Raw genomic sequence first — 27,751 nt, forward strand, 5'->3', positions numbered from 1 at the left:
TGGCTAGAAGTGAATAAGAGTACTTAAGTCGCTCCCTCTTGATCTGGATTTCTCCTCCAAACGTCCTAGCTGGCCTGGTCTGTCTCAAAGCTCCAGGATGATTATAGCTTATCAAGAAGTGCTTCTATTCCACCCTGGCTAACAAATTGAGAAATTGCAACTGAAAAGCTCAGGCCAACCATACATTACAACAAGAAGACATTTACTCTGACACACACTCACATTTTTTTAATTCTTTTTTATCTTTATTGCATTTTTTTCAAAACACAAAACACAGAACAGCTCAGACACGACGGAAAAGGAAAAAAACGGAGGATGTGGGCATGTGGATACAGTAAATAGAAAATAATTGTGAAAGTAAAAATGAATAACAGAGCATTTTCCATCCAGCCTCCACCCTCTCAGCATTCTGCAGCAAGGCAAAGCAGGATCCAGAAGAGAATCAATACAGAGCATATAAACATAGCAAGGCTACAAGGCGCTCGTCAGATAGTGGGCATTTAAAACCAAGTCACAAAGACAGGCTAGGCTGGTCTAGGAAATCCACGAAGCAAGGAGGATGACATTGTGGGCCCAATATGCTGCAAGTAAGGGTCCCAGACCTTATGAAAGGCATCTATTTTGGAGTGAAGCAAGCACGTGACATATTCACTAGGAATGCAGTCCATAACAATGTTGTGCCATGATTGTTTTGTTGGAGCAGCAGGTTTGATCCAGAAGAGTAGAATGTTCTTTCTAGCAGCAAAAGTCCGTATATTGAAAAGTCTCCTGTGCTTACTATCAGTGATCCGACCCTCCAGGAGACCAAGTATCAACCTCAAAGGGTCCATCCGTATCGGGACACCAAAGATAGTAGTCACACACACACTCACATTTAACAACAATATGTATGACTATAATGATCTGTGGATTCCTTATTTTTTTCTTCAATTTAGCTCTCTATTTCCTGTCAGGAACTCAAGAAACATGTAACAACAGCAACACTGCAAGACACAACCACAGAACTACTGTACATACAGTAAGGCCTTGTTAAATTCTTTTTTCATAGACAATTAACCCAAAACATGCAGACAGAAAGGTAACAGCTAAAATGCTGAAGCTAAAGGTAGCGACAAAGCTAAAATTTGCAAATAATATCAAATAAGCCACCTTGCATCATTTTTGGGAGTCAAAATGTGTGACCACAGACAGCACAGATGTAACACGATGGGAAATGTAACTGTTTTTACTCTTTGAGCTGCTGCATCTGCTGACAGTCGTATAAGAGATTATGGTGTAAACACCGGCCTTTCCATGTTTGCTATAGCCGCCTGTCACTATTGCTGTGCTAATGTGAGCCAAAAGCAGACATTTGACTTGTAATAGTAGGAAAAGTACAGGTGTTACTAATAACTCTTACGATGGCTCCATTCTATTCAAGTGTTCCAATGAGAGGGTTTTTTCCAGGCTCAGAATGGGCCTTTGGGGGGGCGACTACACATGACAGTAAGCAGGATCTGTCCGCGTACACAGACAGTATAAGTCTGTGTTACCTTATTTGACAGAAATCTATGCATTTACCTATTATTTCTGACAATTTTATAAACCCCAATTAACAAAACTGGTTAAACAAATAATATTTATATAAATCACCAGGAGAGTCCAGTATACAGCCTGACTCTGGAGATAAAACTGAGATCAGATCTTATATTCAAGTTTATGTTCTGCTGGTTCAATGGTTGTTTGGTAAATTGCTCTTAAACACATTAAGAGAGGATTTGAATTGCTATATTTTATTCTCAATTCTTACCATTTTGGTGCTGGTGATTTTTCTTTGAGGCTGGCAAAAAACCTCTTCGGGGGGGCGCCAAAAATTCCTCTATGCAAGAAAAACCCTGAATGAGAGTGACAGTGAGCCAGCATGCACGATACCAGGACCCTAACATCAAAACCGCTAAATGGAATTCAGCCATTATTTAATTACAGTATTTACACCTGTGTTTTTTTCTACTGTGGAGATAGTGGGCGTTTCTCAATCTGTGTTGTTCTATTGACTTGTGTTCTTGTGTCCCTGTGAACGTCATCTCGTGTTGCCAAAGTACTGTCCCAATTCACAAGTTCGCATTTCACCAAGAACAGTTAAGATTCCCGGAAATGTTCTTGACACGCCCATTTTACTGAGGATGCAATGGTTGGTAACTCGTATAAACTTGGCATCACCCGTATACCAACATTCATTTCGGCATCGGTGAGGGTTGGAGTTCCGGTACATAGACAGACCAAAAACGGGACAATTTTAACAGTTTTCGCCATTTTATTCATCACTAAATTCACTTCTGAGAACATTTTTGGCGAGAAATGAACGGTTTAGATTTCGAATATAGGCAGTCTTGCGCAAATCTTTGCCGACTTGACAATTTGCTCCAAAGTTTTCGGAGTTGAGAAGCTCCATAAAGTGACGCGGCAGCCAGCAGGCGCCTGCCCCGGCCGCTAGCTCGTCGCTCGGACGGTCACGCTCGGAGACCCCGCTGTAAGCCAGAGGTCTTTTAGACCGGTCCTGTAAATAAGAGGCTTCACCGTTGACGGATCGTTTGTTTAAATATCACAACACATGTCCATCATAAGATTAACGGGAACCTGTGGTTAACTGGCTTTTCGGAGTTAAACTCCACAAGCACGCACACACACACACACACACACACACACACACACACACACACACACACACACAGCGCAACAGGCAGAGGCGGGGGAGAGAGATATACCCGTTTCTCTTCGGGAGACTTGTTTAAATGATGCCATAGGCTATACATTAGATTTAGTATTTAGTTCATATTTTTTTGGTGTATTTGTTTTCTGATTTATTAGAAGTTGAATTTCAGTCTGTATGATAAATTAACAGTTGTACATAAAGTGGTAACATGCTATGACATGTTATGTAGACTAAAGGGGAGACACCAACCTTTATCATTTTAATTGCTAATTTCCATCTGTTGTCCCTGGGCATATAGCCTACAGTGCACTACAATAATATAGAAATGATAATTCCACATAACACTAATAGGGACACATAGGACACGCCAGTGCATAAGCCAACTTATTTTTTTATTTAAACTGACTTAAACTATTACACTAATAATAGTAGGGATCGCGTTCCACTCTTTTGAATAAGTAAGGGGTGTTTGAGCTAAACCATAAACAATAAAATTAAAGCTCAATATGTTTTATTTTTCAATATTATTGCAATAGTTGTAGCATTATGAGGTTTTCTTGTCCAGAGATTGTTTTAATACAAAGTGGTTATATTGTTGTGGTTTTTATTTCTAGCTGGTATTTTGGGGCTCTGCAGGTAGCCTCTGTGCTGGGGGGGTTGAGCAAAAACAGGAAGAACGCATCATCTCAAACTGTTAACAGTGTTTTCTGTGCTTGTGAACTTGCGGGTTAATTCGTCCAAGAACAACCAGCAAGAACATTCTCCCCAAGAACACAAGTCCGTTCGTTGCATTCTTAAGACTGAGAAACACCCAGTGTCGTTGTAGAAGTCAAAATGTCTTCAGTGAAAAAGGCCTATTGGCTATTGACAGTGATGGATTTTATATAACATTGTCAATCCTTATTGGGAGGTGTACAATTGACAAACTAAGAAAAGCAGTGGAGCAACATACTTTAACTCTACATTTCAATATTGTATAAATATCAATTGTTGCAGTAAAAGTGCAATGGCACACAAAAAAAAGCTTTTTTTCTAGAATAATATAAGAGGAGTGGCCCCTTGTTGGTGCCCCCCCAACATAACAATGCTAAATAGTTTTGTTTGCTGTACAGTTTCAAATGTATAGGTATTTAATGTAATAAATAAACAGCAGCTAAATACTTAAATAACAGACATACTGAATTAGGAGCAAAGAGTTGGGTTTTTTAGGCTGTCCTCTACCAACTAACCCCTTAATAGGATGCAAATGGTTCAGTCCACACCTGCTGCTAAGACCACGGATGATTAGCTACTCATAGATTGTTTGTTGAATTAGTTAGCTAACATGCGTGTTTAGCTTTTATTACACATCCATGCTAGCGTTAACTGCATCGATGTAGCATTACGGTTATTTCAAATGAAAGGCTGCTAGTTAGCAAGCAAATACAAACGAGAAGAGGAGGGAAATGTTTCTGTCAGAGAAAGGGTGAGTTACTAGCTAAGGTAACGTTAGAAAATGGTCATCTGCTTTAAGCTAGCACTGATACTTAACAGTGACGCAGTTTTGTTGACTGTGGGCAGCATCTTGAGGCTGAGGCATGTACTACGAAGCAAGATTTGGCGTTAACGAGGTAACTTCAGGTTCAACCCAGGGTTTTCTATATCACAGGTGGATCACTTGTGATCGGGTTAAATCACCGTGGTAACTTATGCTGAACACCTAACCTGGTCGGGAGCAGGTTAAGTTGGAGATTAGAGATCAACTGGTGTAAAAGCACCGCCTACTGACCAATCAATACTCGGTTGATAACGGCGTCACCGTTCTTAGAAGATCAGAGAGAGAGGGAGAGGGGGAGAGAGAGAGAGAGAGAGAAAGAGAGAGAGAGAGAGAGAGGGGGAGAGAGAGAGAGAGGGGGAGAGGGAGAGAGAGAGGGGGAGAGAGAGAGAGAGAGAGAGAAAGGGAGAGAGAGAGAGAGAGGGGGAGAGAGAGAGAGAGAGAGGGGGAGAGAGAGGGAGAGAGAGAGAGAGGGAGGTTAGGTGAAGCCGAGTAACTGAAATAAATCCAGAGCATGTTGATCTTGATTGGTAGTACAGGCCTCTGGTGCAACACATGTTCATTGTTTACATCGGGATTTGGTATGTTTCTAGACCCAGGCAGGAAGCCCAAGAAGCAGTTTTAGAAAGCAAAAAAAGGAAAAAACTAAATAAACAATTAGGTTTTAATTACTTCTACACATAACTAAGAAAGCGCTTCAAATTGTGTATGGAGGGTGAAGGGGGGAAACAATGTGACTAACATTAGTGGTTAGTTGGTTCATCACACTGGCTCACCCAAATGCAGTTCATTCATGTTTCAGACATACTGCCAAGTCGGTTGACTAAATCTGGCCTTCAACATCACTAGCAGCTGTTATATAAACTGGAGAGCTGTAACTGAGGAAAGTAGCTGATTCCTGCTCAAAGTGTTGCGAGATTTGCTGCACAGGCTCGTCTTTGAAATAAAAGCACTCAAGGACTCTGACAAGTTTTTAAATCTAGTGACAAAGTTGTAAACACCGGAGAAGAGTAGAGGAGTGTAGCGATGAGGGTGGATGTAGGCTGAATTTATAGCAGTATGTATGTTTACAAAAAGTGCTAATATTATCAGATGGTATGTCCACTTTAGACTAAAGTGTATAGCCTGATGTGAGAAACGTTGAGACATTATGACAGAGAGGGCAGCAGCAGATCCCCTACCATTTGATGAAGTCTGGTGAAGACATGAGACAATGTGAGCCCATAACTAGTGGCTCCTAAAAGTGAAATAAAATGTGTGACTGTTTTGACAAGGTAGTGACCTTTTATGAGGGAATATAATAAGCCTACATCCTGTCTCAGCTATCGTTGAGTTACAGTATGTCATAAGAAGACTTTAACAACAGGTTTAGACTCAAGAATCACTCGATGGAACCATTCAGCAACTCCTGCAATGGTACAGTACGGGAATAGACTTTTTTTCAGAGATATTTTGACTTGTGATCCAGCACTGCTTCTAACTCTAATGCCGGCTAGCTCTGTCTATCACTCCCTCCGGGAAATAAACGACACCATGGTTCTGGTTACTGATGGATTTATTGCACTTGTCATCCTTTTCTTAAACCATCACATCCACCTTCACTGGCAATTCACAGTCAATGAAATCCACCATCAAACTACAGTATGACAATATAAAAGATAAACACGTTCACATACACTATAAAGAGGTAAATACAAATGCATTCGGGAAATACAAACAATACACATACCTCGCTGGCTGCATATAACCAAGAGGGAATGAGTTCACTTGCAAATACCCGGTTCAAAAAACAAAAATGAAAAACATCTTTACTTCTCTGCTCAAAACATGAGTAACTCTTGTCATCACACACGGAGAATAACTTCTCACTCCATGTCTGTTTCTCCTATTGCACCTTAAAAAGTGTCCGTGTGCAACACAAAATGTACTTTAGTTCCTAATTAACATCGACACTCCGTATTCATGAATGATTAAATAAATTTAACAATAAACATGTTTCATACTAACAGAAATAATATGTATGGCAGTTATACTGTCCATCTTCAGCACCAGTGCTCCTGGCTCTTATTATAGTGTTTTAGGAAACACATACTACAGCAATAACACTTCTTTTGGAATAGAGCTGGAAAAACATGAATATTGGTGGTTCTAGTGAGACAGCTTTACCTTTTTTCTTTTAGCTGGAAAGTAGCATCAGAAATAGTACAGTATAATGTTGTATATTTTAACAAATTATTTTTTGTAATTAGCCTAGATTTCAGTCTTTATGTGCAAAGTAATTAAGAAAATGTATCCAACAGAAAGACAGGGTGTAAAACTCCTTGGTCTGAATTTTTAGTGTACCGATGGACAGGTGAGGACTGGGACAAAACATTTGGCCATGGCAATTCCGTCCCTTGCTGGCCCAATTTCAGACGGGCACATTATTTGCTTTATAATTGCAAAAACCAGACTCACGTTAGTTTATGGCACCAGCAGCATGAGGCGCACTTACAGGCTTTCATAATTAAATAATACACACTATTCATAAAACCTTAAAGTAAACTACCATGGCACCATATAATGTAAATGCTTGCATATTTAAAACATTATTACATACTTACACACCCAAAACACCAAAGTACGAAGACATAGCGGACCAGACGCAAGCTTCTTTTTCTAAAAGTAGAAGCCCGACGGCAGCAGACGGGAGGCTCCAGGCTGCAGCCGTACAGTCTTGCATATTTTTGTATCTATCTTTCAAATACATCTCCAATATGTACCCGGGGTTCGTAACGTCTCTGGTCACGCAACTGTTAGAAACCCTGTTGTTTTTGCACTGTTGTTGTTTTTGCACAGTACCTTTTGAAAAGATGCCTGGAATGTGTCTGGGGACACTAGTTGTTGCACTATGACCATTCATTGCACTTTTGCACTATTATGTTGTTCTATGCTCTATTGTACATGTTTTGTATGTCTTGTTATGACATTTTGATATTTTTCAAATATTTTAATAAAGAAGTTCATGTTTCAAGTTCAAGTACATGGAATCTTAGAAAATCCTCTTTTTTTTACGGTGGTATCGAAATTGGCATCGAGAATCATGTTATTTTACTGGTATTGGCACCGACTACTGAATTTTTGGTATCGTGACACCCAGTGACGGACTGGGAACAAAAATGCCCTGGCATTTCCACCCACCAGCGGCCCACCGGTAGGGGGGGGGTCGCAGATAGAACTGTTGATGCACGGAAAGAACACACACTTTTGATAGCCCCAGTGATGGTGAACGTAAACTCCCATGCTATAAACAACTGCACCAAAACATAACATATATATATATATATATATATATATATATATATATATATATATATATATATATATAATAAAAAAAAGAATATATCATCAGAGCCAGCTGCTCCATAATAATATAATATTCTGAAGTAGCCAAACTTACTGTAGGCTACCTACACTCCCTCCTGCAGCATTGGTCTCCATCTCTGTTGCTTCAGGTAATCCACATTCAGACCCACAGCAGGCTTGTTGTTCTGTGTTGGTTAGTTCCATAGATTAATTATCCATGTCTATCTCTTCATCCTCCTCTTGCTCGTTTTGTTCTTCCTCTTCCTCATATTCCTCTGTCCTGTCTTTCTCCCTGGTGTGCTGGCTCAGATGTGTCGCTAACATGCTAGCAGTATTAGCGCTAATGCTAGCTGAAGCTGCACTTGATTTTAAAAACAAATCAGTCAGTTTGTTAGCATTTTTCAACGTCAGCCAACAGTGCTCTCTTATATTTCTCTCTCTTTTTCTCTGCCCCCCTCGTGTCGCTAGATGCCTCGATTAATTCTTTTGTCAACAGTATAGCTTCCAATTTCCAATTTTCAACTTCCAACAACCACGCTGATAGACAGTAGACGCGATCTACTCGATTCTGTCTTGAAATTCCCAGAAGGCATTGCTACATTTTAACTTTTGCAAACAAATATTCAAATAAAAGAAATGCAGGTAGATTTGTTTTATTTTAAACCATGCACATTTACGTTTTGGAACATTTGATCTGAATAAGTAATTTTGCTACAAAACAATACAGACTAATGTAAAAGTTCGTGACTGTAGAGGGTAACCATGACTGTGATATTGAGAGACTCATATGTGGTATATATACTGATCAGATTACATTATTGCTAGGTGTGAAGGATTTGGACAAATTTGGGTGTTGTTTGGCCATAGAACTTTATTATTGATGCTTGAAAGGGGGCCGACAGAAATTATATGGGCCGCTGTTTACAATTAAGCGGCTCTCTGATTGGCTGGCTGGCCCAAACGGCCCATGAGGGCCCGCGGCCCCTCTGGCATCTGCCCAAATGCCCAATTACCAGTCCGTCACTGGTGACACCCCTACTTCTGGCATTCGCCAGAACTGCCAGATAGCCAGTCTGCCTATGCTGATGTGAAGGTAACCTGATGTGCCAGATGGTTTGTTAACACAGAACTTTCTGAGAACCCTTTTTTGGAAACTGTTTGGAAGATACCTGGCAGGTAATTGGATGAACAATCTGTCTATCATGTCCGCCATAGTCGTTGCTGTCACACACCTAAACCACGCCCGTAGCTGTCAGTAGCTCCTTAGCAAAGACTGTGAGTAAATCCATGTGGAAGAAAAGACCCAAAATAAAAGGTTAGTCCAAGTCTAAATTGAAAAAGCTCAAATGTGCTGATTCACTCTGCTGAAGATCTGCTACTTTTGTTGAGTCTGAGCTGCGCCCCAAAGAGACAGCACAATCTGCAGGCCGTCGCACACATACTGTACCATACTTTGTGATGGCTGCACTGAGTAGGTAAATATGCTTCACAAAATTTAGTTTAGTGACGATCAGTTCCTGATGCTAGGTGGTAGAGAGCACAATATTATGAACGCAAAATTGTGAAAACCAACGGACTGAGATAATAATAACCTCAGTGGAGCGAACAGTAACAGTGGGGATTGCAGTCTGTTCTGATAGCATGTGGGGGGCAAAAGTCCATTGATTATGTACAGAGGGAAAGTCAGAGGGACAGCTAAATCTAGTGATGGCTATCGGGATGAAGCTGTTGAAGTGTTGAGTCAGGTTGGTCCTATTGAAATGTTACTTTCTCCAACATGACATCATGACATCGCGTAAACATACACGCCACTTTCCTAAAGCCAAGTGGTGTGTTATATGTACACATTTTGAGCTGTCTGCTATATACAGAGTAGATATACACGCCACTTTCTAAAGCCACGTGGCGTGTTATCGCGAGGCTACGGTTGGTTTTAACGTCACACGCGGGGGAAAAGAAAAAACGGTTGGGTTTAGGAAAAGAAAAACTTGGTAAGGAAACAACACACGCAGAAAACGAAGGAAACATAACACGTGGGACGCGATCCCCGCTCTCCTGGGTGAAAGTCCTGTGTCTTACCCAACCACCCCCCCGACCAACCTCCCTACGCGGATTTTCGCCCTTTCATACTACTCGCTACGGCGTCAATTCACACGCAAACGCAAGGTAATGTAAGTCAATGGAGGACAAACGGCGTTGATGAACACGCTGAAAAGCGAGTGTGCGTCTTGATAACACACCAATAACGGCATACCAATTGGCGTGTCATACATACGCCACTTTATAAGATCAGTCTGCTTTCTCCCAAAGAAAAGGTTTTTGAGCAGGTGGCCGCTGTTTGTCTGGGGTCAGCGGCGATCCTCTTCATTGTGCAGCTCTGCAAAGGAGAGCAACAGGCAACCAATTATCTACACAGCAATGCTGAGTGGGTAATATTGGCGGGCAACAGCTTGTTTCCAGTAGGGCCTGGAAACTAAAACTCGTTGTATTAGGAGTGTACTGGCTCAGCACAGTTCAGTTGGACACAAAACTGCTGTCGCACACAGTGACTCAATCACAATACAGCAGTTGTGCCGTGTTCTGCACTGTGTATTGGCATTATTCTCTTTGTCTCAACAGATATTTTCAATCTGTACCATAATTATAGCTCACACTAAGAGGGCTTTCACCTTTGATTCACTATTACACTGGCCAAAAAAACCCACTTACACCCACTAACATCTGGCTTTTGTCTGCAGTTGTAAAGGTTACAATTGGCATTCACTACCGGGACAAATTACTCCTGAGTAGGCTCGGGTATTTATCGGCTCCGATCGGCAGGGCAAAAATAAGAGAGAAGTAGGGCTGCAACTATCAATTATTTTCATTGTTGATTAATCTGTCAATTACTTTCTCAATTAATCGATTAGTTGTTTGATCTATAAAATGTCAAAAAATGTACTGTCATAGAGGAGTAAACATTCTAAAAAATATTCACATTTAGGAAACTGGATTCAAAGAATTCTTACTTTTCTTTAATAACAAATCACTCAAATATTTAATTAATTATCAAAATAGCTGCCGATTAATTTAATAGCTGATGCCTAATAGATACTATTTACTATTACTTTGACTACTGTTGATGAGATTAATAGAATCATCTTTGCAGCTCTGGACAAAAGTGCTTAAAACAGTATATTCATACAGCTTTTACTACTGTTGATGCTTGGAGCAGCCATGTTGTCCATTTCCAACTGGGAACTCAAAAATTTCGACTTCACAGTTCAACTGGAACGCACCATAACTTCTGTCGCCTCGGCCACAAATTCCATCCGTCTCTACCAAGCAATGCTCGGATGTTAAATTAGTCAGCAATACGTTTGAAAGAGAGACAGAATAAAATAAAAAAATAATTAATAGATATAAAAAAGATGTAACGTTAATCACCGTAACATTGTCATTAGCCTCCATGTTGCTTTCTAAAGTTTACAAACACTATGTAGTAAGATTAGCATGTCTTTTGGAGAATAGTGTGTGTGTGTGTGTGTGTGTGTGTGTGTGTGTGTGTGTGTGTGTGTGTGTGTGTGTGCGCACTCTCCACCACCGTCTCCTGATCACGTCCGAAGGTCCTTATCCCTCCTCCGCTTCATTGTGTGTGTGTGTGTGTGTGTGTGTGTGTGTGTGTGTGCGTGTGCGTGTGTGTGTGTTTGTTTTAGGGTACTGTGTGTTTGTGTTTAGGGTACTGTGTGTGTGTATATGTACTATATACTTAAGGCTCGTTATTTAGTTTCTAGTTCTCAAAAAACGAAAGAAAATCTGACAGTTTATTGGTGTTTATTTTGATTGTTACACCAGATGTGATTTTTTTTAAATACTTGTTTAGAATAACTCTGGTAACCAGCAACACATTTGTGTTTCTTTTTCATTTTTCTTTCTAATTCATGAAAGCATTTTCTGATCTTGTTTACTGTAAACTGTATCTGTGTTGTTCAGTGTTCTTGCAGCAAGTAAACAACTATATTTTGGGTGCATGAGGACAGAAAAAGTTAAGGGTAAAATTGTGTGTGTGTGTGTGTGTGTGTGTGTGTGTGTGTGTGTGTGTGCTCCTCACCCCCAGCGTCTTTCAGCCAGCTGCTTCATGCCTCATTGGGGTCTGTATTGATTGGTCCAGTTTCTCTTTGTTTTCGGTCCTCTATTTTGGTCGTCTGATGCAGCTCTAAGAAACCTGCTGGCCTTTGCTAAAACTGCCCTAACAGCTACAGGAGCCTTTGGTAAAATTGCTTTAAACAGACTCTGGTCAGAAAGCTCTGAATGTCGAGAGAGCCCTTTGGTAAAATGTCTCCAGAAGGTCAGAGAGGCTGCAATGAAAAAGCCTCAATAGCTCCAATAGTTCACCAGGCAAGTACATGCTCACACGCATGCACACGGACGTTCACGGCAAGTCACACTCACACTTTTTTCTTCTTTCTCGTTCGCTCACACACACACACAAAAATCCAGTCACACACCCACGCACGAACGCACAGGGATTGAGCTGTGTGTGACTGAGCTGCAGTTGTGAGTCGCTATTTGTCTGCAGTGTTTAAGCTCTCAGTGGTGGTTGGTGGTAACTGCCGGAGGGGAATCTAACATGGCGCCGATCCCCTGCACATTCAACACTATTCTGTCTGTTGTGACATGACTCAGCTTTTAGAAAAGGGCCAGATCACTAAGACAGCGTGTGGGAGACAGACAGGGAGAGTGCGGGACTCTGACGGAAAGGGAGAGGGGGCATGATTAGAAATAAAAGAAGAACAGAGAAATGTGTGAAGCAGAAAGCTCTGATCTGTTGGACTTGGTGTACCGTCGCTACCGTGACTAACGAGATGACGGCGACAGCAAGTTTCACTGGCAAATAAACACCAGGATATACAGCAAATTTCATCATTCAAGATGGGAGAAGTGTGTCACCTCCTCCGCTCTTCCTTTATCCCTCTTTTTCGCCATTTTATCCCTTTATACAAACAGGACTTCCCATTCCAGATTAGCAAGGTCACTCCGATTGATGAGTCCTAAAGGTTAGAGAAGACATTGCCAAGTAAGGCTCTGCCGCTGCTCTGCCACTTGCACACAAGCAAATGTCAGCAGACGCACACTCATGCACACAAACAATACAAACTTAAACAGTCATGACAGTGGTATTAGTAGCTTTCAAGGGGTTGGTGGAGGGGAGTAAGGAATACACTTCAGCACCTCTTGTCTGTCAGAGTGGAGCAAGGGCCGACAGGCGAAAAGGCAGGAGGACAGGCAGACCCCCAGGCTCTCAGTCTCTACTCTTACGTTGACTTAGACACACATTTGTTTTATTGGCTCTGAAGTCCTTCTCCTTCACTCCTCCTTCACACTTGTTTTCCCCATTTGTCTCTCCCCGTCTTTCCTTCCTACTCCCCTCTCTCCATCTCCCTGTGTCTTTTATCTCCCTCTGCCCTTCTTTCCCTCTCTGCCTTTCCTTCTCCCATCCCTCAGAAGTTGTGGCTTAGCCAGAGGCTGACACAGCCATGCAGAACTTGGATGAGAAATTGCTTTTGCTGTACATGCTAAACTACACACTAAATCGAATGACTGATGCTCTTGAAAGTGTTTGCTGCCGGGCAAAGCCAGCTGTAGTCTTTGGTTGTCAGATGGAATATAGTCGGCGGTTTGCCATGTGTATGAGCGAAAAAGAACTCGGCAATCAAGCCCGGGTGTGTTTCCGCTGCTGCGAGAGTATTGATAAATCATTTTTAACTGACTGCAGTGCTACCTTAGCTGTAATGGTTATCAATAAGACAGTATATTCACAGTCAATCCAACCGATTGTGTCCTGCAGCCCAACCCAGCACTGTTATAAACCCCAGATAACTGCACTAAGTGTGTAACACAGGCATTAAACAGGAATACACACACACACAGACACACACACACACACACACACACACACACACACTTTTGTTTCTCTATCTCCTACTCTTTCTCCCACCACGAGTGTGAAATCTAATCATCACTGGAGCCCACAATCATTTCTATCTAATCTGGAGACACACACATGCCTGACAACAACAATAGCAGCAACTGCAAGCTAACATTATCTCTGCTTCCACTAGCCTTTTGCGTTTGCCTGCCTATCTGGAAATAATGGTGAAGATAATTTAGTGGTTCAGGGTTACCATTTATTACAATCACAATAAAAATCCATACGTCATTGCATTTCAGCTGTTTGTGTACAAGAGCCGTACAGAGAGGTTGTTATCTCAGCAGCCTTGCTCACTCTATCCACACATTTCCAATAGCTTGGATTCTTCTGTTCTCTTGTTTTTTCTCCACGCTAGTTTAAGTAAGCCTGAAAAAGCCACATCAAGCACCTCATTCTACTACTACTTTAACTGCCTCAGTTTCTCCCTCGTCCCTGCGCCATTCCCCTCAGCCTGCCACATCTTCCACGCACATCTCAGCGGGGTAGGCGACAGCGAGGGTACAGTACAGAAACCCCTTTACAGCTGTGCAGTCCTATTACCTCTGGCAGTCATCTCACTGTCACACTGATCAATGATTCATGTGTGCGAGAACCTCAGCCTGTTAGCTCGCTGCACTGCTGCTCGCTGTCGCCACTGCTGCTGCTGCTGCTGGCGCTCCTGTTATAATGACTGGACTCACTCAGAGTCCCTCTCTAACATGTGATGGTTATGTGCGTTTTTGCTAGAGCGTAGGAGAGAAAGATGGACACTTAGAGAGAGATGGATAGACAGACAGGGGGAAAAGAGAGTGAGAGTGAGGGTTCATGCTGAGCACATGCTGCTCGCGTAACTGACTGCATGCTGTGTCGTAGTGTGTGTCTGTGTGAGTGTGCCCACACAAAGGATAAAAAATGTATCAAATCCTATAAGCAAAAGAGTTAAGAAGTGAGTGGACCTGCTGATTCCGGTGGTAGTTTTTCCTACTGTACTGGACTGCGTTCTTTTAATGATGTTCTAAATGTTCCGAAACCATAACGCGCGTTTCCATTCACGTATCTTTATGTGCATTTTGAAGTATCACATTAGAAAAGCTGTATGCAAATGGAAACATTTGATACAACTTCAATTTGCTAAACTGCAATTGACATAATTTTTGTATCATTATTCTCATTTTCATTGAAAAAAATTAAAATAAATGAAAATGATAATAGTGTGATTTTTGTGAGGATCTGTACCAAACAAAGATTTTTTTCTTTAGTCTTGAGGATAGGATTTGTAGGCCGGGACGTCTCTGCAGCACACATTCAGAATGGTTTGACACATATTTTGCCTTTAACAAATATTGCGCCCCACTGCAATTTGGATATTGCACTATTTCACATTGCGATTTTGATAAAATTGCAATCAATTGTGCAGCCCTAATGGTTAAATAGCAACCTCTACTTCTTCTACACTGTTTACAGGCAGCTTACAGCCATGGGTAACCTATAGCGTCAACTTGTGCTGAAACTACGCGGTAGCCTAGTTTATTCTCCAAACCAGTTGATGGAAATGCTAATTCACATTTCTTTTTTGACATTTCAAAAGTGTGCTTAAAATTTGCTTGACAATTTAATGGAAACACAGCTATAGAAACACCTGGTGCACTGGTTAAGACCGATAACATAACTGCAACGTCCCCAGTTTGACTTCTTCTGGACTTGTTAGTTATACCCTCTTTGTCTTCTAGTTTCCTGTCTGTTTCTATACAATCAATTGACACAAAAAACAAGGAAACAGAAACACCAGAGTTTCCTGTATAATTTAACAGTACCCTGCTACCATATGTTCATCATCAGTTTTATTATTTCAACTTTGATTCTGAGGAATCGTGTCCTTTCCATCATTTTGGTATAGCAGATGGCTCTAAATACTACGATACCCATGGTCCTTAGCCACCATTGCTATGTGGAAAAGAAGCCAGTCAGTGGTAAGAATCAGAGCTGTAGCAAATTCAGAACACTTTGTTGTTGCAATTGGGAACGAAACATTGTGTGCCATAGTTGCTAAATTCATTTAACTTTAACCCAAAATGTGACAAATCCCCTTAAAGGAATAGTTCGAAATTTTAGGAAATATATTGTCTTGTCTCTTATAGGGGCAAACAATATACAAGTTGTAATACATTCTATATTTGAGATAGTATGTTTACATGCTGCATATTCTTAAACAAATTACATTTCATGCAAATTACCACAACCTCATATACTGCAAAGTAGGGGGAAGGATAGTATCCCAGCATAGAAATACTGTTTGGTTGCTGGGACTCAATGGGACAAAATGGGTTGGGCAAATATACCTGTGTGGAGCCTCAATGGGGCCCATATGAAATTGTTCCTATGGAACCCCCAGTGGATTTATCCGCCCTGCTTGGGAGTTGTAATTGACTTCTCTACGTACATTTTGATGTATACATGCTTGTATGTTTGAACTTTTATCAAACCAGATATATACTAACGCAGTTGCTCGTTTGACAAAATAATCCAAGCTCATTAGCTTTTTCTTCATCTTATGACAATATATCTTATAATATAGCTTTATGACAACTGAACTAACTCTCTAATTGTCCAAAAAAAAAGCTATAAAGTGGACCTTGAGCTAGGATTTAAATTTTGTTTCGAAAGTCAATAATTAACCTTCACAGTCAGCGGTTGCTCACCTTTGCACTGTTGCAACCAGGAGAGTTTCAAGCCCATCCAAGCCTCGGAAGAGCTCCAACTATGCAACATTCCATATCCAACTGCTAGCTAACTCCAGCAAATTAATGAGACTCTTGGTTGTGGAATCTTAGACGTAAAAAAACACCCTTACTTTAACTGTATTCAAATTGAAGCCTTAGTGCTGTCCTTGCCTGTGGCTCCATAAGTATTCAGTTTTTAAATACCCAGAATTAACTTAAAGTAAAGTGAAGAACAACAAATATGCCATCAATACTCTTGATATTGCCGTGAGGACATCAGCTCCTTAAAAGTACAAGAGCATACACACCTGCACTCTCCACCACCATCCTCTCCTCATCATGTCCGCAGGTCCTTATCCCTCCTTCGCGTGTGTGTATATGTGTGTGTGTGTGTGTGTGTGTGTGTGTGTGTGTGTATGTGTGTGTGTGTGTGTGTGTGTGTGCGTGTGCTCTGTGGCCCTAGATGCTAAGTGTTCTTGCAAAAGGTCAACAGCCATAAAACGAGAATGAGAGAGACGGAGAGAGATGCTGATGAGCAGGAGAAGGAGAAGTATGGTCTGAGGGTCTTTTAAGGAGGGATGGAGTGGTGAAGAGGAGAAGATAGGAGAGCCAGTGAGGACTGACGCTAGGAGAGAGAGTCATTACTGGAGTGGGTAACACTTGGCTAACAGAGGTGAGGGAGGGGTTGGGGGGGGGGGGTGCACCGGAGAATAAAGAGAGAAAGAAAAGCAATCCAGATGAGAGGAAGTGAGGAAAGAATGGAGCATGAGAGACTGAATGGTGGAAATGCTAAATGTATGAGTTTGGGAATAAACTGTCATCACTCCCCTTACAGACTCATTTATGAAACTGTGATAGGTTGTTCCACTCCACTGTGTAATATACTGCAGTACAAACAGTGGTGATGCATACAGTACAAACCTACATTTGTAGGTGCAACACTATATTTCATGTTTAATTCTAATAAAGGTGAGTTGATTTTAAAGGCAATCTCTGCCGGATTGCCTCTAAATCTATCATTGTTGAATAAAATGAGATTCAGACTGTCATCAACATGTCTTTCTGTGCGTTTCTCTCCACCTGCTCTGCTTGCAGTACCAGACAAGCAGAAGGGATTTTGCTGGAGACTAAACCCATGAAATTGAATGTACAAGGCAGATCACTTGGGTTACTGTTTGTCATACTTTTTTCCTCCCGTCTTTTTAATGAGTCATCACAACTAATTTCACAGCGATGTTTTAATGAGAAAATCCCCCACACTGCATCTTTCTTAAATGAAAATAAGAAAACTACAGTGATGGAAAAAAATTGATTTTGAAAAGAGTGACTTGTACCCACACTTATGTGGAGAATCTGTGCGTGTCCATGTCTGGTCTCGTCACAGGCTGACAGTTCAATTAGTCTGAACTAAATGATGCATGACGTCTCCCTCATGGCCCTAGTAATCGTCAGTGTTCTGCTTAGAAGAGCCCATATTGTGCATGAATAGATAGCTAAACCAACAGTGGCTAAGGCTAGTCAGAAGTTGAAATGTATGATTTGCTGATCCCCATAGATGCCAGAGTGGAGCATGGGACCATATTGGCTTCAACTCTCAGAGCTCATCATAGATTAGCTTTGCACAGAAAATAGTTACTTTTTTCTGTGCTTCTGAAACTTAAAGTGACTGCAAAGGGCTTTGAACTATCTGGAGTTTTAATTAGGTATTCCTCATCAGCTAGGGATCAAGTGGGCGAGCACATAGGCGTGACTGCATGCGTGCATACATGAAACTAGCAGGTACATTTAAGCGCTTGTGTGAGCGTGCTATGATTGTGTTGGCATTGCCGTATAATTGTGGATTTGTTTTTCTAAGCAGCCATTTTGTGCGAGCGTTGTCGGGCGTGTGTCAAGTGCTTTTTCTTCTGGGTGTCGGCAATCAGCACACAGAAGACAGACAGTGAAGATGTTTGAAGTCGTTAGAAGTTCCTTACCTTGATCTGCATTCAGCAGCCATCCTCTGACTGCCACCAGAGCAAAGTAACTTTTTGAGTTGAGTATGCTTTTGTTTGATGTTCTGAATGTGTCAAAGGAGAAAAAAACCTGCGATGATTTATTTTATTTGCTTTGTTCTTCACATCAGGAAAGGGGCATTACCTTTTTAGATTCCTTTTAAAGGAACAAACTAAAACAGTGTTGGAGTATAATCTCACATGAAGGGAACCTGATGATTGGTCAAGAGGATGGTGAATGTTTTACTCAACATTTTATTGACAGCCTTGCAAGACGCTAATTAATTTCATTAATGGCCAGGTGTTAGTTGTTTTTATTTAACAGCATGCTGGATTGTTGTCCTAGTAAACAGTTTTATGAGTGGGAGGGGGAATCCAGTATCCTATCCTCCCATACCCTTTGTTATTTAAAAGGCCCATATGGATTGTGAATCGGCAGCAGCTTTCAAAGCATCATTAGTCATGCATAAAAGACTGTTAGCGCTTTAATACCAGCCCTGGGCTCAGGCTCTGAAGATCTGCCTTAATTGCCCCCCCCCCGCCACCTTCTGCGTTCATGTACACATGTGCATATACTGGATGTGGTTGTGTGTGTGGGTGTTCTTTGTGTATTTGCTAATTGTCCACTGCTTTGCCGGGCACTAATAAGCACATAAACTAAGTGAGAACTCTAAGATAGGCATTGAAGAAGATTCAGACACACCTCTCGGAATGCCTTGACTAATGATCTTTTGTGTGTGTGTGTGTGTGTGTGTGTGTGTGTGTGTGTGTGTGTGTGTGTGTGTGTGTGTGTGTGTGTGTGTGTGTGTGTGCGTGTGTGCGTGTGTGTGTGTGTGTGTGTGTGTGTAGCGGTCCACCTGTTAGGTCTGACCTGGCATCTGCGGCACGGCGAGAGCCAGCTGTATGAGAACGGCCTGAGCTCGGTGGACCATCAACAGGATGACCGCAGCAAAACCAGACCTACCAGCTCCATCCACCTGCTGGACACACTCAACCCTGAAAACACACACGCTGGTGACAGAGGTAAGCTGACACACACATACAGCATACACCGTAATAACAGATGTTCTGCACTCAACTATTGACAGGATTTGGCCGTCAGTAACAAGAAAGCAAATGTAATACAGCAATTTGCAGTTTCGTGATTATTAAATGTATTGAATGAACATTGGCTTAAAGCATTTCACACACTTTAACTGTGCTCTGCTGCTTTCATTTTGTATTTGTGACATTTTAAAAGCAATAAGGCAAGTGTGCAGTTAAACCAGTGGGTTGTTTTATAAAGCAAGATTAACAGTTAAACCAGTCTAATTTCAGTAAGTCATGTTTATTTCCAGGAAATTCTGTTTGATAACGGAGGTTGAAATAAGTCTGACCTACAGTAAGTTACCATGGAAAGTGGTAACTTTCCCATCAGGCTTTTTGATGCTTGCTTTTTCTTCAAATTTATCAAATTTTTACATGAGATGCCTTTACTGCTTAATTGAAGTCTGAGGTCATATCTTGTTCAGTCTTAAAGGGCAACTCTCCTGATTTTTAACATCAAAGTATGTTTCCATTTCTTGGCCATCACTACTGCATATGTGAAAAAAGTTGTATAGAGTCTTTTGTGGCTGCACAGTCTGATAAATCGCCTCAAGTGATGAAATTAAAAATTGTTTGGGTGTAGAGTTAGATAGAAGTGAGCCTACCAGACCTCTGTAGCCTGCTCCTCATCTCTGCTTGAGGCTAGCAGCTCAAGGCTACATTAGCTACTAACTAACTTCTGTTTTGTCTGTAAAGTATAAATTTCACCCCATTCTGTGTTACATCTTCTTAGTCAACTTCATTACAACCTATTACCACTAGTGTTACACTTATTTCTGGAATGCGTAGTCAATAAACCTCATTAATATTAACTTATACCTACTTTCTGAGTTTTAAAAAAAAGCACAAATTATGAATTATTTTGACTAACAATTAAAATCAGAGGATGTTGAGTGGATCACAGACTGGTATATGTCAACGTTTAGTCAGGAAACAAATCAATTCTCAAATTGCAAATCTTCAAATGCTATAAAGTCAACTCAATAATGATCCAAACCTTCATTTTACTTGCAAAAAGCGTTGTATGGAAACATCCATGTTATTTTTGAGGCAATGTGGTTTTAAGTAACCTATATTTCTGATACAGAAACTTTGAAAACGGGTCAAATTTGACCCGAGGACAACAGGAGGGTTAAGAGGAAGTTACAGTAAACCATAGAGCTTTATCTTATTGATTTATATGACGTTTTATGCCTAAAATTAGTAAGACAATATCACTGGTCCTGCTGTATTAAGTTTGATCCTTTTTTTAAAAACTGTCCACTGACAATGCTCCTGGAGTGCAATGTTAGTACTCCTTTATATATATATATATATATATAATACTCCAAATAAGTTTGACGCCAATCTGTAGCCTCCTTGCAGCTGCAGCCAACATTTTCACCATTTCTTTTTCTTTTTTAAATGTCTTCTGAATAAAATTAAAGAAACATACACCCAGAAATCAGTCTATTAAAAATACAACAAGGCAATACAGCCAGTCTTTAAACATTATTTACATCTTATGGAGGCTGTTATGTCACTTATAGCACAATCCAACTGATCGTTTCAAATGCTAAATGCTTGTTTTCTTTCTGTAAAATAATTTCCTGGCTTTAGTCTTATTTGATATGTCAAAGGTATTTTATTGTATGTTGCATATTATGTATTTGCACACAATTTCCAGCACTTGTTATACCAAGAAAGCCTACATTATTAACGTCTGGCTTGAACTCAAGATGTATTGTTTGCAAGCAAAGCACGACAAGAGCTTGAGTTAACAATGGATTTTAGCAGTATTGGGCTCATGTCTAGTTGTGTCTGAGCTCGCCGCTGGTTGACAACATGCTGCCAAACGCTCTTTTGTTATGCTTTGTTTTTGCTGTAATATGTTATCTCCATAGTATATACTTAATATGTGCTGCTCTGTGGCTGTGAACGATGGCTGTGATTTTCTTCACTGTGAATGGATGTGATCAGTACTTGTTGTCAAAGGTCTGCGTTCCAAAGTCATTAAGTCGTTATAAACCAGACAGTCGGCTCACTCTAGCTACAAGTGTCCTTAATGAAACAGGCTTTTCACAGTAAGCTCTGCTTTTCTCAGTACCTTTTATTAAACACCTGTGTGCCAAGACAACACACACACACACATACTGAGAAAGGTTGGTTCAATTACATACATGTGGATACAGGTCACATACTATTTTAATTTCTATGCTTGTCTTTGAATATAATTCTCATTGTACTTGTGTTTTTCTCTCTGCACACTTAATTAAATAGAAATCATCCAAGGACTCTCAAACATACAGGATTTAACGGAAGCACAATTATTGGAATAGAACGATAGACTAGATTTTCCTCTTAAAATGAAAATAAGAACATTTAAACAGCATGATTGGAACATGTTGAGACTGACTATATATCTTTTGGCATGAATTCCAATCAGTTTCTATTGCATTAGGACTCTGGCTTGCATACATAACACACTCGGCACAATGAATGTTCCAATAAGATAGAGAGACATCAGTCCAGAGATCAGCCTCGAACTGATTACTCATTTATTAGAAAGGCTAGGTAATGGGTTAATCATGTTCCCTCTTAGCCAGTACGTGACTGGAATAGCCTTTCTTCACTCTGTCGTCTCTCAACTAGCCAGCGGAATTACTAACACCAATTTAACCCCATGACATGGGACATTAATTGTGAGTGTTCCAGGTCATGAAGTCAGGCAGGACACAGCAACCTTCACAGACTCACTCTGATGGATATTACATTGGATGCTGTTGGAGCCCATGTTCAGCACTAATAGAGGCTGTGCGAAGCAAACTGCAACCCGCTGCAATTTAGGCAACCTGGGACATCCCTAAAGCAACTATTCTTGATGAATCCTCACATTCTGAGGATTAACACTCTCATCAGTAGCTAAATCCTCCGATAGAGCGCACAGGGGTCATGGAATTCACTTCCGAGTGTTGCGTCACAACAATCTATTGTTTCAACTCCTATTGCTATGTGCTTGATGGAAGCTGGGAAATCAAAATGGGCAAAGCTAAGCTGTTGGTGCAGGGGGCTCAGATTAATAAAATTGGCACGGTGGAGGTGGTCCCCCGGCAGAGGAGGGCCAGAGAGATTAGAGATTAGGCTGTAATCCAGTGTGGCAGATTATCACGCTCATCCTGCTTTACCCATCACCTCTCACACCAAGAGACCACACAATCCCCTAGATTACACAGCGAAGGATGGTGAGAGGAGGCTGCGGGGAATGGAAATGATAAAAACAGGACATGGTAGGATGAGGAAAGAGTGAGTGAGAGTGATGGGAGGAGAGAAGAATGATTGATGGATACCAATGTACATAAAATATGTTTTAGGTATCTATCATAAAAGTGGCACATCATTTTCATGAAACAACTTATTAGCCATTTTCATGACTTTTGCCTACAACACAAAGAAACCAAGCAGTAAAAATCTTTTTTTCTGGAATCAATGATTTTATTCTTCTGCTATAAACACAAGTACCAACATAGCAACGGGAGCATAAAGATGGCTGAGAAGACTGATTGGAGGATAGTTATCAGTTTCTGCTTGTTTTGATATAAACTGATGACACAGTAGGGAGAGATGAAACGAGCTCAACGGAATGATTGGAAGGTGTTAATCTGCTTGTGTCTCTGTTCCTGTATTTTTAGTGTTGTTGTTTTATGTCAACTTCAATGCCATTACGATAGGCTCTCTGTTTGATTTGTTGGCTCTTTGCCGAAATCCAGATCCCGTGCAGCAGAATTGTACTCAGCTTGCAGCGCGGCACTAGATACTAATTGACACGTTGTGTCATCTGCGTATGGCTAGTGTCTTGTCAAGCCGTGCGTGCTGTGTTTTATGTTCTTCATGCTATCTCTACTGCAGTTCCAGAGATCACCAGGAGCCCTTCTTAGTCCCCACACATAAAAACCTCGCTTAATTAGTGCTACATTAATTGCCACTCACCCCATGATAATCAACCTCAGGCTGATGTGCATGTGTGAAGGCACACGCACCAACATTTCCATCTTTCTCTTCCCTTCCCTTTACTCTATTTCTATATCTGACATGCATGCATACGAGCACGCGGACATGCCCACACATACAGCAAAATTCCTCTGGTGCAGATGAAAGCAGAAGTGCCCGGAGAAGAAATTTTCTGTCAGTGGAATTCCTGGCTTAATGAAGTACATTGAAGTTTGAGAATAATATTTCAGTCAACGTGGAACGCTGGATATAATAATGATATGAAATGATACAAACTGACATACAGTAGAGCGGCATATTGCCTCATTATAATGTGAAGATGATGAAACGGGGAGCCTGTGGAATGCCATCTGAGCCTATGCGATGGGTGTATGAAAGGAGAGTTAGTGCTGAATTGTTTTCACTCTATCTGATGGTGTGGTTAGAAATTGTGTGTAGATGGATGGAATGTGACACAGACAGAGAGGAGGGCTCTTAAAGAGCACATCAATATTCTAGACTGCGTGCAGAGCGAGAGGAGGGGAGAGAGGCTGAGCAGTGTGTATGTGTACAGAAGAGTGTGCATATTGCATGTATGTGGGAAAAGGAGCTGTGTGTGTATGTGTGTGTGTGTGTGTGTGTGTGTGTGTCTGTGTGTGTGTGTGTGTCTGTGTGTCTGTGTGTGTGTGTGTGTGTGTGTGTGTGTGTGTGCGTGCACACGTCTGTTGGTGCATGTGTGCAAATGCAGATGGACTAGTCCCTGTTACACTGGTCTCATTGATTTTCTCACGCTGGGATACAGTCTCAGGATGTAACACACACACCCACATACACACAGGCACACATGCAGAGAAAGTATAGATCATTTAGTGAACCCCCTGCTTGAGCGCCTCAAGTTGAGAAAGCCCAACAGCAGCAACATTTCTGTCTGCTACTCAGCCTGCATTCAAAACATGTCATCCAAATATAGCTGAAGAAATTAAACATAATTTCAGGCTGCAGTCAGTATTTACAGTGTAGATGACACATCTTATGGCGAGCAGAGGGCTTTGTCATGCTCACTCTTGACATTTGAGAGTTTTAGATCGATATCTTTGACTCTGACATCAAAGGCAAAAAAAATAAATAAATCAAAGTCATTTTTTATCTTCTTGGTAAACGGACTAACACTTCTTTTTGATGAAACAAATATTTACTATATTTTAGCCATAGTGTGGACAAAAGGGGTTAAATGGGGTTTTTGTGTATTTGCACTTTGCTTGGGTATTTCCATTTTATGCTAGCGTATTGCTATTGCTACTAGTTACATAACATATCATTAAATGGCATAACAAGTCACATAAGCAAAGACAACACATCAAAGTGGTTAGATTGAACCAGTAGTTGAAATTAGTCATTTTTCCACATTGATGCAACAGTATTAACAACCTAATAATGTACCATATAATAATACTATATATCACATGGGCCAGTTCTCTGCAGAAATAAGTACTTTTACTTGGAAACGTTAAGTGAATATGCTGATAATAAATCTTCTTTTACTTTGATGTTAAAGGCATGTCTTTTACTTGTAATAGTGTTTATTATTATTTGCATTGTACTTCTGTATAACAGCTGTTGTTCCCAACCTGTTGGTTGGGGTTCCAAAATAAGTATGAGGGATCACAACATGATAAAAAACACTGAATGAAAAACACATTTCTGAGAATTTTTTCTGACTTAAGTTTTAATTTTTATCTTAAAAAGAAAAAAAAAACTCTTATGAAATACTGGATACTTCAGAGCTATTAAAAATCCTTAAAATTAAACAATGTAAGAAGGAAAATTCACTCTGTGGTAGAAATGCTCAAAGGTCATTACCACACTAAAGCTTGATTTATAGTTCTGGGTTGAATCTTCGCTGTAGGTATGTACATAGGTATGCGTAAATACTGACCCCACATCGTAGCCTACGCCGTAGCCTGACGTGCACTTCCCCAGAAATGTAACTGCATGTCGCGGCGTCGCAGACTGCAACAACTGTGATAGGTCTGCTTGGCCGTGGCGTGGTAGTGTCACATTTCTACTCTTTTTCAGCTGCTCCTTCTCTGTGAACAACATGAAATTGAGGAGAGGGTTAACTTTTCCTGCTACAGCTCTCCTCTGACCATGGTCAGAAAGAACAGGGGAGACACTTTGTTTCTCCATCTCCACTACGTCTCCACAGACAAAGTCGGTACTCGGCCTGGAGCTACAGTAACCCCCGTCGCTCTCTCACTCACTCTACCACACACACACACACACACACACACACACACTCTGACACTACGTTTTGGCTCTGCTATAACAAAGGACTGTGCTCCAGGTACAGAGCACTGTGAAGGTTACAGTCATATCAGCAGCCGTTGCAGTTCAGTTTAGCTGACAAAAGGTGACTGTGAGCCAGGTAAAAGGCACTGTGAAGGTTGCAGTTGAATTTTGGCGACAAAAGGTGAATCTCCTGTGGCAATGAGTTAAAGGTCCAATGTGTAGGAATTTCTCCCATCTAGCGTTGAGATCATATATCAACTCTCTCGCGCCACGCAGTTCAAAGTACGTATTACAGCTACGTTAGCCTTCACGCTTCAAAAAGCCGGTCTCTTGCTCTTTTCAATATCCTTTTTCTTTTTCTGGGCGAAGAAGAAGACTCCTTAAAAAAGTTTAAATAAAGGAATTCATGTTTAAGTATTATTATTATTTTCTTCCTTTTTTACACACACCGTGGTACCGACTTTAGTATCGAGTATTGCATACTTTTGTTTGTTACACACACACACACACACACACACACACACACACACACACACACACACGGTTTGCTCCTTCCAGGCCTCTGCCCAGAGTAGATTATTATGAGCTTCGTAGAGGGCAATCAAAAACACACACAAGTGCTTTCTCCATGTGTCAATTTATAAATCACATATTACAGGTGTAACAATGTAAGTGCACTCAGAGTGTCATGGAGGGAATGAGTTTGTGAACAGGCAGACTTGCCTGTCACAGACATAGCCCGAGGCTTGATGGTAGAAGGTGAGGACGAGAGAGTAATGGAAGGCTCTAAGGCCAAGAGCATTATCTTCTCCTGACTCTGACTGACACTCATTAGGCTGCACAGTGGAGAGAGGAGGCTGAAAGCTTATTAAACCAACTGCTGAAAAGGCCCTTAATTGAATCCAAGTAATTATAGAGACCTTGGCCATTGTGATATTTTTATTCATCCTGCGGCAAACTCAATCTCTCTTGCATTTGGAAGACTATTAATGTTGTCCGCACCAATGTGCGTGAGATTCACACACAGGCCTACGCTTCAATATCGACTTACACACGCACACAGTTCCGGTCCCCCCAGACATGTCCCACCACCAAGACCTCAGCTGCACTTTTAGTCTGTTCTCGCTTCATTAGAATCTGAGGGATAATAACATTAATTGCAAAGACAGTTTAGTTCCTTTGAAAATAGATTACAGGTGTAATTGTTTTACCCGAATAACCCGTAGGCAAGAGAAATTAATTAGACCTTGTGTCCCAAGTCCAAATGTAGCTCATCTCTTTCGCTGGCCTGGTGCGCGCGCACACACACACACACACACACACACACACACACACACACACACACACACACACACACACACACACACATACACACACACACACACGCACACACACACTAGGCACAAAACACTCTGAGACAGACCTACGAACAAACTCACACTGACTTTTAGATTCATACACTTTATAAGACGGATGACAATATACAGATGTCAGCTAGTCATTAGAAATGGGGGACGCCCAGATGTCCTGTGGCATAGGAACCTTTCAAGTGCTCATTTAGGAGAAAATATTGCATATATGTACAATATGTGTTTCATATTGTGGGTGTCAAATAGTGTCATTGAGTGCATTAGCTGTGTTATGTGCACACCATGCCACACTGCCAGTATAATTGGCTGAGGCAGCATCATTATTATATGAACAGTATGTTGGTTCTAAGCAGACCTGCCCACTAACCCTCTATCATTTCCATCAAGGGCACGTTGGGCTTGACGGCAGACACGAATAACCCTTTCATCCCCCCTTTAAACAAGCTCAACACTTTTGAAATAAACCGTAATGCATTTTTTTTGCTTACAGCTTGCTTCTGCCGCCAACTAATGATGAAAAGCACAAGAAGAGATTTATGCGATGCCATTTATTTTTATCGTAAGTAACCGATAGCAGGTCTGAATTTCAAGCTGCTTTTCGCTTATTAAAGCCACGAGATAGCAAGGTGTGAAGGAATTTTACCTCCCTGCTAGCATATTGGCTTGTTTAAGCTTGTATCTCTTTTGCCTGCCAATTAGGAATGAACGGAGATTTTCTGTTTTGAAAGATATTTTCAGAGAATGGTCTTAGGTTTTGTGCCGAGAGACATGGGGCTCCGGTGCTGGTGGAACACATTGATTGACAGCA

At 41.1% G+C, this 27,751-nt stretch overlaps 1 protein-coding gene across 1 annotated transcript in view; it reads left to right on the top strand.

Annotated features, from left to right (window-relative positions):
* The window catches only part of tenm1 (teneurin transmembrane protein 1), a 189,658-nt gene that overhangs the window by 68,289 nt on the left and 93,618 nt on the right, over positions 1 to 27,751 (top strand). The window contains exon 6 of the mRNA XM_031280063.2: positions 19,082 to 19,255. Within this exon, the coding sequence (XP_031135923.1) occupies positions 19,082 to 19,255 (174 nt within the window). The remainder of the gene's footprint in view (positions 1 to 19,081; positions 19,256 to 27,751) is intronic.

This window comes from Sander lucioperca, chromosome 1 (genome assembly GCF_008315115.2).
Source record: "Sander lucioperca isolate FBNREF2018 chromosome 1, SLUC_FBN_1.2, whole genome shotgun sequence".
In the NCBI taxonomy this organism is placed as follows: Eukaryota; Metazoa; Chordata; class Actinopteri; order Perciformes; family Percidae; genus Sander; species Sander lucioperca.